Source organism: Scleropages formosus, chromosome 1 (genome assembly GCF_900964775.1).
Source record: "Scleropages formosus chromosome 1, fSclFor1.1, whole genome shotgun sequence".
NCBI lineage: Eukaryota > Metazoa > Chordata > Actinopteri > Osteoglossiformes > Osteoglossidae > Scleropages > Scleropages formosus.
The window spans coordinates 32,989,634-33,000,234 of NC_041806.1; the positions used below are offsets into that span (position 1 = coordinate 32,989,634).

The following is a 10,601-nucleotide window of genomic DNA, read 5'->3' on the forward strand; positions in this document are numbered from 1 at the left end:
TTATTTAATGCACCAAGGTTGCTGTGCAAAACCAAACTTTAAATACTCTATATAGGCATTTAATATGCAGTTTCTTAGTAAAGAACATACAGGAAACAGAATTAGCTGATTAAAAAAAAAAAAAAAAAAAAAATGGGAGACTACTTTAAGTGTCTGGGATTAAGTTTAACTGAAATGAAACTGCTTTTACTTTGTGCAAAAACATTTAACGTTGGAAATTGATAATGGTCAAGTGCCTTTTTTCAGAAACGGCCATTCAGGAACTGGAAGCATACATTCACAAAAAAACTGCTATTTTTGAGCTGAAACATCTGCAGCACATAATGGATCACAAAAAGAAAGATAAAAATCAATTTCATATTTTCTATCAACTCTGCCTGCGCTCCTCTCCCTTTCACAGTCTTGGCTCAGCATCAGTGGGTGCATGTTAGAACCCCGGTAAACCTTTTTTGTTCATACAGAAGGAGAAGAAAGGGGGGGGGGGGGGGAACCCATCTTTGTCCAGCTGCTTTAAAAAAAAAAAAAATCCACCAGAAATTGAGGGTGGTGGGAAATGTAAGTTGAGAGAACATAAGCACATGTGCTGGACACTGAAACGGACGCCCATGGCACACGGAAGGCAGCGTGCAGTACTAGCAGGACGAGAGAGCACAAGGCTGTGTTTGCGTTCATACAGCTGCCGAACCGTTGCACAGACACAAGAAAAGCTTTCAAATACAGCTGATAATACTGACAATGAGAATGTGTTTGACTTTCATTTCAAAGAACAGAAGCAGAAATTGACATGGGGTGGGAGATAATATAATAGTATGACCCCAGTGAGAGTTTTTCCTCTCCAAGCCATACAACTACCCCTTCCCCCTGTGGTGTCTCTGCAAGCATATTCCAGGTTCATTACATGAGCAAAGCAGAGTCCAGTGCTGTAGAAGAATGATAAGGGCATGGTGGCCAGCTGCTGTGTGCCAGGTCTGCTATGAGGACACAGTGACTGGGTTCAGAGAGCCATTACGGTGGTAAAATCTGTTGAAGGCTTCTTCCATGACAGAGGCCAACCTCATTTGATCCCCCTGGGGCCAAAAGATGAAACAGAAGGTTTGGAGGGGTAGAGTAAGTGAAGAACTTTGTCTAAATGCCAACAGATCAGTCACACCACTTTGTGTACATCATTTTATTTTCCCCCATTTAAAAAAGTTCCTGAAAATGCCATAAATCCCTACAGAACCACTCACATTTACCAGTGGACAAACCTTATGTATAATTTACACATCTCAGTCACAGGTAGGAATTAAAACATGGCAGCTGTACCCAATAATGTACTGTGTTAAATGCACAACACAACACATTTCCTTACCTCATTGATGAAGCCCAGCTGAACAAGCTCCATGGCCAGTTCCTGTACATTCTCATCTAGACAGAGCATAACTCACACTGTGAAAAACACATCAGTATGTCTCTGCACAACTACATAGTAAACAAACAGCTAAATGCATCCTTATTTGCTGAGCTGACTGGAAAGATGATATCCACTATATAGCACATGCTACTGCAAGAATTTAGGTTAAGATACAATAGCAAGGACCCTACTGTGACTTGAACCAGCAACCTTATGGGCTACAAATCTGTGACTTTACCCATCATGATAATGACTTAATATGAAGGATGAGAACACTGCTGCACTCACCAACTGTGTTTATACACAACACCTGACTATCTGCAGATAGCAAGCCCCAAGCTGAGTTATTCCCTGACCTTGAGGACATGTTCCATCTCCCACAGCTGCTTGCACTGCATATTTGGACACATTTTCATTCCTACATACAGAGACTGGGGAGTGGCCAGAACTGTGTTTCCCTGGGACTAAACACCTTGGTGTTGTGCCTATGCTATTACTACCAGTTGAGCTGCCCACCACGTGTAAATGACAGAGTTGCTGAGGATGTGAAATGTTAAGTCAATCTTGACACAATCACAAAATACTTACTTGGTAACAAGTCACAGCTTAGATGCCGATTCAACTTGTCTTCCAGTTTCAGTAGCAATGTAAGCTGTGAAAGCAATGGAAGGCTAATTTAATTTTGGCATTTCACAGGTATTTGCATATCCCTTAAAAGGGCATACTACACACTCTTTACTCACTGAACATAAAGTTACATTTATTAAACATTAATGTGTTGCTGGGATTTGAAGTTTGACTGAATAATTATCCAAAGGGAGGAAAAAGTCGAGATGTTTACATACATCTCGATACTGATCAAAGTAAACATCCTGCAAACCAAATACAAAAATCCATGAAAAAAAGGCAGAAGATCATAAAACTAAGTCAGCATAACAGAAACTCACTTTTGTTAACAGCTTGGCAGTCCAGAGCCTAACCTGAAATCACTGAAGACTATGCTACTAGTAGAGGTACACCAAAGCATATTTTACTGCATATTCTGACCAGAGTTCCCCTAGACAACCCTATAATGTGTTCACTGAACCCAAACTTACATGATGTTTGGCCCCTTCTTCTACTGGCTCAATATTACACTGCATTTGAAGAACCTGAAAAGATATGCATTTTAATGCTTTCTAGTTAATGACCCAGCTTCTTCAAAGAGACAACTCAGAATAAGAAAAGTATGTTCTAAAGACAAATTGATAACTGTAAAATAACTAATAAAATTTCTTAAAGATCAAAATGGAAACTGCAGCTAAAGTGAAAATCTTATAGTATAAGTTCTCTACAGATATCATTCCAGTCCAGACACTCACCTTTCTGGTTTCCAATTCTGCAGGCTCTGGTGTTGGGGTTTTCACAGAGGGGGGAATGATGGGAGATGTCACGGCCTCCTGCTGTGGCTGCTGTGGACAGGGCATTCCAAAAGCTGTGAGGGGGTAGATTCCATTTCTGTGGAGAATAAGCATGTGATCTGCTTTTAACACTGGTTCCTCAACATGATAGAAGCAGCAGAACTAGTCTAGGAAGGGCTGCTGATAAAATATTATTCTGAGCACTGGACTAGCAAATAAATGTGATTATGATGGAGTGGGGGGAGGAAAAAAAAAAAAAAAAAAAAAAAAAAAAAAACCTTTTAATACGTCACAAATTAGGTGCCGTTAAGAGGTGTCCAACTATTCCCAGCCACCTGCTGCCATCTAGTGGTCAAGATCAAATGGTCATGCTGCCAGATTGTGACTCACCTCACATCTTCCAGAAACTTGTCTAACTCTAGTGCAGGAAACTGGGAAAGCCTAAAGATGAATCAAAATCACAAACAAACTCAACTGTACCGCACAACTTTTCTTAAATGTAGGCATTTCAGTCATCCAGGTATTTGCATAATTTAGACAAACTGAAATGAACTATTTTGACAATTACACACTTACTTCAGTTGAACCCCTTCCTTGAACTCTACTATCACAAGATTGGGATCCATATTCTTGGTGATCTCTTCTAAGGCATTTTCAGGAATCATATCTAAAAGGGAGGGTGTAAACTTGTGAGGATATGGAAACAACAACAAAAAAAAAAAAAAAAAAAAAAAAAAAAAAAACAAAAGGCAAGAAACCAACTAGGGTGCAAGCGTTCCGTTTGCGTGAGCATAACCACATGACTGTTGTATGTCTGCCAAAGGAAGACTTACGCTGATGGCTGACGATGCAGTGTGCGGCCAGCAGCTTGAGCTGCGGCACCTCAAACAAGGCTTGGTGAAACAGCAGCTCCTTAGCCGTGGGCCGCTTCAAGGGGTCTGCCTCCAAACATTTTTGAATGAACTCCTAGGATATACACACACTTTAACATTGTACACACCATTTAACATTTGCTTGAGTCATCTTAAAATAGTTAGGTTGGAAAAGCCAGATTCTTCCTGTAGAAGAAGTCCACTGACATCTCCTGGGTATGCATTTCCCCCTATCTGTGTCATTCCTGAGTACAGCCTAGGCAATACTGCAAAGGGTGAGTTTTCATACTGTGACTAGGGTGTGATTTTTCAAAAACTAAAAGTAAAAAGTTTCACCCATCTTTCTAATGCAGTTTGTTTATCCCATTGTGCGTCGTATGCACCGGCAACTGTTCTCAAAATGCCAGCAAAACTGTTTATCACGTGTATGCAACCAGTTGTCTCAGACCTACTAAAGCTCCCCCTCCCAGGCAAACCAGCCAAGTAATCTAAAATTGTACAAAAGAACATGGATCCACTTACAGAGCTCAACAATAAGTAATTTTTTGTAATGTATCCCAACTTGGTTTTTTGTCTTAATGTATAAAAGCAAAATTACCAAGTTGGACATTCTCAAACAAGAATGGCCGCTTCAGGTAGAGGTAAGCATAAAAAAGGCAAAACACATACACAAGCACACATTGGCGAAATAAATAATGAAAGATACTTATAAAGAGTTGTGAAAAAGTCCAATTCCACATTCAAAAAAATGCACAAGCATACCATGGCACTATAAAACTAATAAATGATACTTGAATCTTTATCCAATAGCAGTCTTGACAGAAACAAGGAAAGAATGCTTACTCGTTGCAAAGGGTCCTCCAGGGAATGAATGGCACTAATAATAGCTTCTTGTGATACATAAGAGGACTCTCCATTGCTCTGAATTTCAAGCACAGCCATCTGTAAAATTAGGCCAAAAGTTAGATAAAGGACACCATCTTCATTCTTTCTGTCCTACAAGTATACATCTACTGACATTTACAGCAGATTCCACTTTTAGCAGGGAGTGTGAAGCAGTGCCCTAGGCACATTTAAAAAAAAGATTTTAAAGGAGGAGAAAAAAATGTTTTAATTTCTCTCCAGTGGCTTTTCAGATATTTCACTACACTGCTGTCAACCCGTTTTATGATTTCTCACCTCCAATGCACACATTCCAAAGGAATAAATATCAACTGCTGTAGTGACATCAGCTACAGCTAAAAAAAGAAAAGAAAAAAAGACTCCTTACACTTCACAGCATTAAATAATTAAAAACAACTAAATTTATTAAGTTTTTATTATTAAAAAAAAAAGCCAACCTCCATATTCAGGTGCAAAAAAGTGCAAGTTTTTCTGTTCTTCCCGACAGGTTTTGACATGGTTGTTGATAGTGTCGGGAGCCACTGCGAGGAACAGGAAGGTATTCTCAGTACTAGGACACAGTAAATCACCATGCCCTGATTTTCACTTGCTTAGCCCATTTCTTAGAATGTTAAGTAGCCCACCTGAGCCAATCTTGATCAGCCCATTGTGCTGGATGAAAATGGTGTCACAAGTAAGGTTTCCATGTATGATGGGTGGGTCACATGAGTGGAGGTAACTGAAAGCAAAGCACAGAGGGAAGAATCTCTTACATCTGCTCAGGAAAAGACAGTTCATACAAAATGTGAACAGTCTAGGCCAAAGGCTGCAGGTTATGCTAGTTTTGCAGAAAACGGAGTTCAAACTTAATCTGAATCACGTCGGGGGGGAGGAGGAAAAAAAAAAAATCTATGGAGAGCTTCTACAGCTAAATTTCCAGGAAGCCTGTAGTATTTGAGTCTAGAAGTCAGACGAACCTGAGCGCAGACAGGATCTGAGTGCACCATCGCTTCCAGGCCTAAAAAAACCACAGCGGGAGTAATGAGTTACTTCTGAACTCATAAGTTATAAAAATGTGTAAGACTCCAGACTGTTTACCTCCAACTAGGTTCACTGCAGAATCAATCCTTTATTTTGTTCAATAAGTAACTACATAATTATGTAACATACAAAGACATTACCAGTGCCTAATATATGTGAATGTGAAACAACATGCATACCTTTTCATTCATAGTTTTGTGATTTTTTTTCGTCTTTTTCAGAAACTGCTTCAAGCTTCCAGAAGACATGTATTCTGTGATGAAGATAACCTAAATGGAGAAACAAAAATGCCAATAAATTAAATATTTAAGCACAACAGTTTTATTGTGTGGTACCACATTCACACCAAAGTCAGTTTATGCTGATAAAGACCCAAAGACATGGAAGATTAAGTAAAATGAAGAACAGATAGAACAGGGGAAAAATGATTTATACTAAAAGACAGGCAACGAGAGAGCAATGCTCTGATTCTAATGTACATAACTGGCATTTAAAAAACACTCATAGAAGCTTGACATACTCGGGCCCTGTTCTCCTTCACATCTGCCCAGTACTTGTGAAATTTCACAATGTTGGCATGCTCCAGCTGGATCAAATTGTCAAACACAGCTTTGACCTTCTCCTGTTGGGGAAAGAAAGAGGGAGGGGAAAAAAAAAAAAAAAAAAAAAAAAAAAAAAGCTTTATTGCATCACTTTTCATGCTACCAAACATTTTAATATTCTCTCTTCCATATTCTTCAAAGTTTATATGAAAGGAGAACATACATATAGCAATTTTATACAGATGTAATTAAGCCCACAAGACTCCAGCAACATAAGATAAGCAGCCTACAGTGAGAAATGAGATGCAATTAGCCATGACTTCATATCAAATCAAGTGCTTTTTATCATGCATATGTAACAGCAACATACACAAAACTATTTGAAGTTCAAATATTCAGAAAAAACTACAATATACCATGCAACACTTATAATTACATTATAATTATCAGTCCTGAATAAATGCCATTCCATTTCTTCAAAATAAATTTTCCTATTATTTAGTTAAGTCTAAATGATGAGTTGCTTCAACAAGAATGAGCCAGTTCATGTCCGAAGGCATTTTGGGAATGTGCTTCTGTGTTTTACAAGGCTAAAAGTATGTACTATAGTAACAGCTCACAAAAAGCAATGCTATCTGCATCACAAAATACTGATATATGGTTCAAAGAATTCAGGGTTTGGAACACAGGTGATGTTGTTAAAGCACAGGGCAGTAAATAAGCTTAGTGAATAACAGGCCTCTAACCAAATTTCAGCACAAAGGACTCAGAATAAAACTAGGATTTAGCTCATTAACTAGCTGCAGTAGTTGCCTTGTGCTGAACAGATGGTGCTGCAGCATGTCACTTGATCAAACATATGGCAGAAAGACAGGAGGGACACACACACACACACACACACACACACACACACACACACACACACACACACACACACACACACACACACTTCCAGGACATTACATTTCTTTTAACTTTTCTTCAGACAAAGATTTCTTTATTTCCAACCCTGTGAAACTTAAAATGAACTGAATTAGACATTTTGTCATCTTTGTTATTCCCCCTCACCCCCACTACTTTTTCTTGATTTCCAGGAGTCATCAAGGAACCAAGAACAAAACAACCAAGCAAACATCAGTGTTGCTGATATCAGTCTGTTGCCATGGAAAACCTAAAAACCAGGCCAGATTACTACAAGTTCATAGTAAGTTTAATGGCCTTTTTTTAATACTGACAGTACTGGATCTAATAAAATGCAAATTATGGTTAAATGGAAAAATAAATAAAACATTTCACACACTGACCTAGTTCAGAGCAGTTACTTTAAACGAACATATAAAGAATGCTATGTGCAAGTAAATAATAATGAATATGCACGACACCATTTGTAAATTATGGAGGTTCATAGTGCTGTTCAAAATATTTACAGAAGGGCAAAGTTCAGGCCTTAAGACAGATTTGGTGTTCATAGCAATCCCATCCAACACCTAACACACAGGGAGCATTGTACAGGCTTGAGGTAGGACTTGGCTGCATCTGGTTTAAGCACTTTGTGTGAGGAGCTTACATGTGCGGAAGGGTAATACACCACACAGAGATGAGACCCCCCACTTAAACCCTGGCCACACAGTACACTTTGAGGAGCTTTCTCCTGAATTTTCTGGTTATCTTAGAAACATAGAACAATACAGTTATTAGGTTAGCTGTGATCTCTGGGGAAGAATCACAATTTCTCCTTTCACAGCTCTGATAATCCTTCACTATAGTTCTGGTCTGAGCTCACTGCTGTTCTCTAGTGCTTTTATGAGCAATACTGACTAAAACTCAATGACAAAGCATGAGGTAGACTGACACGCCCCAAATGCTTCCCAATATCTATGACACTATGATACAACCTTGCTTCTCATATTTGAAGCTGTTAGCAGAGATTTTTGAATATACCTGAACAAATCAATTCCAAGTTCAACAGGATCACACCTTCTCTCTCTCTCTCCTTTAAATGACAAATTCACATTAAAGGAAGAATGCATGTATACCAGCACACAGACCAACTCATGGCATGATCTCACAAACAGGAAGGTAGATGAGAAGGCTCTCCTCCTCCCACAGCTATAACATGTCTCACCTCCTGAAGTTTGAAGTTCTTCCTTTCTGAGAACATGACCTCATTCCATACCACTTCCACACCTTCCTCTGTATCCATGGCCAGGTAAGCACTATCAATCCCAGGGACATTGCGCTGGTTCACCTTGTAACAAGTAACAAACAATATGTTTAAATGGACATGTTTAAGTTGTAAAAGCTGTACTTTGGCACATTTCCCTATTCTGAAGAGTGCAGGATGAAACATATTAACCTCAGAAATTTAGGTACAAGGATAAAAGGCTAGAGCATTGAAATGATGTAAATCACTTGAACACATTACCCAATTAATTGCTACAATGTTGCAATTTAAACCAGAGGTTAGTTGGCTTTTCTGTCACAGGTGAACATAGGAACAGAAGGGCAATTCCAAAGACACACCTCCTCCCTCCGTTTCTGCCAGCGGCCACAGGGGCTTTCTTCAAGGATCTCTGACTCATCTTCACTCTCCTCTTCCTCATCCTCTGTGGCAGCAGCAGATGCGGAGGGGCCCTGGGCAACAGCAGATGCAGGCGGGGACATGGAGGAGACCCCCTGACTGCTTGTGGCAGAAGCCCCTGACTCAGACCTGACATCCAGGCCCGGGACAGGTACGGATCTCCCGTCACCATCCGACATCGCTTCTGGTCTTTCTCTGCCAAACCTCCTCTCTGTTCTGAAGCCACCCAAAAGCACCCTCCCCACTCTTGCTCTGAGGTTGGTAAATGCTGAAAAAGAGATATCACACTTAAATGTAATTGTAAAAGAAAGATTAAAAGTACACAATATATAAAAATATTTAGCACTGAAAACAAAACTGCAACGTTTTTACAAATCCTTGAGACCCCTTTTCACACATTTTGTGTTATTAAACCAAAAAAAATCAGTTTTCATATATCCTGATATGTGCAGTAAGTAATTAAATTCATTTGATTTGACTCAACTGATATGAGATTTATCAGTTGAGCCAAATCAGTGAATTTACTGCAACAGTCATCAACTAGCAAAACTGAATATTATATTGGGAATCAAGACTTAAGTCTTAAATTTAAAGTTGAAGGCGTCAGCTAAAATAATAAATAATGTAAAACGAGAACTACAAAGTGTTACCAGCCTTCAGCCAAGCGCGTAAGTTTTTCCACAACACCACTAAGGAACACTTCTAATTCATCAGTTGTTGCTGTGATTAATTGCGAAAACTTTTTTTTTTTTTTTTTGCTCTGGAAGTCTTCCCCTTCCCCCCCCCCTTGGACTCACAGACAGTAATTACCATATTTACATTCAGCGTCACTTAAGCACCTCGCGCCCTTCGAAGCGACCCGCGCCCACAGTGTGCCACGAGAAGCTGGCGGGAACTGGAGCGCCTCGTCCTCGTCGCGCGACAGCTGTCAGCTCGCGGGCCGCAGCAGCGCGAGAGACGTACGGTATTATAATAATGTGGCCAGGAAGCCAGCACTGCCAGTTCTTAAACTCACCTCAGCGAATACGACCGAGCTGCGAAGTTTTAGCAGCTCCGGAGTCCGGCGCCGCAGTCAAACCTCCGTTCCTGCGGCTGTAACGCCGGTGACAGACACAGGGAGCCGTCGGACCGGCAGTCAGAGAACCAGAAGGACGGTCGACTGTCCACTTGACTTCAGTTCGAACACAGTTCCAGGAAGTCCTCCTCACCTCACGGCACACTGTGTGTGTGAACACCGCCGGCTCTTTTCTCCTCTTTTGGTTACTTCAAGGTCACCTGATTCAAGTTTTTTTTTTTTTTTTTTGTGACGCACAGACAAGCAATTTAGGAATTACACTTTTAACGCCGGCTCGTTCGCGCACCTCTCACAGTAGTCTCACTAATGTTGTAGGTTAAGTTAAAGAATAAAACTAGCTAACAGTTAGCTGAGCTGCGGCGCTCTCTCGTTCGGATGCTCGACCTACTGACAGACTAATTAGCTACAACAAATTGTAACACACATAAGGTTTTGAAACACTGTTTTCCCAAAAATAGACAAACTCCGTAACCACAATATGCCGACAAAGTACGTCGCCTATCATAAGCTACAAAAGCAAACAATGGCGACTGTTAAATGTACAGAGCAGCGCCATTCCCCTGCTAAATTCATCGGCGTGAGAAAGACGAGCTTCGTAATACAGCCAATGAAATCCCGAGCTCTTGGACTTCGACGTCATGATTGGTTAAAGACAACCTCGAACGTAAAAAACAGAGGGCCGGATACAAAGCAGTGAAAGAGGACTCTGGCTACTTTCAGAGCCTTCCGGCTTTAACATCTGATTTGTTATCAGGCCCGCCTCCCCTATTCGTAGTACATGACAAGGAGCTAAATGACAGGACTGATCCAGGATC

The 10,601-nt window shown here is 40.3% G+C and overlaps 1 protein-coding gene across 1 annotated transcript; it reads right to left on the reverse strand.

Annotated features, from left to right (window-relative positions):
- Positions 1-118: 118 nt before the first annotated feature.
- LOC108924098 (nuclear receptor-binding protein-like) lies at positions 119-10,366 on the reverse strand. Its single transcript, XM_018735257.2, has 18 exons — positions 9,727-10,366; positions 8,654-8,979; positions 8,256-8,378; positions 6,109-6,210; positions 5,768-5,857; positions 5,525-5,565; positions 5,192-5,286; positions 5,006-5,089; positions 4,845-4,903; positions 4,509-4,607; positions 3,627-3,759; positions 3,370-3,460; positions 3,184-3,234; positions 2,755-2,890; positions 2,491-2,544; positions 1,982-2,045; positions 1,352-1,407; positions 119-1,067 (listed from the first exon to the last, which is right to left on the reverse strand). Exons 2-18 carry the CDS (start codon positions 8,888-8,890, stop codon positions 972-974), a joined length of 1,611 nt encoding a protein of 536 aa, XP_018590773.2. The 5' UTR covers positions 8,891-8,979; positions 9,727-10,366; the 3' UTR covers positions 119-971.
- Between the last annotated feature and the right edge of the window lie 235 nt (positions 10,367-10,601).

What these genes read in the sequence shown, in the direction of transcription:
- LOC108924098 (XM_018735257.2), bottom strand. Translation starts at nt 8,890, where the DNA reads ATGTCGGATGGTGACGGGAGATCCGTACCTGTCCCGGGCCTGGATGTC. An exon ending in GCTGATCAAGATTGGCTCAG is followed by an intron (nt 5,090 to 5,191) that starts GTGGGCTACTTA and finishes TGTTCCTCGCAG; the next exon opens with TGGCTCCCGACACTATCAAC. An exon ending in TTTTGCACCTGAATATGGAG is followed by an intron (nt 4,904 to 5,005) that starts GTTGGCTTTTTT and finishes TTCTTTTTTTAG; the next exon opens with CTGTAGCTGATGTCACTACA.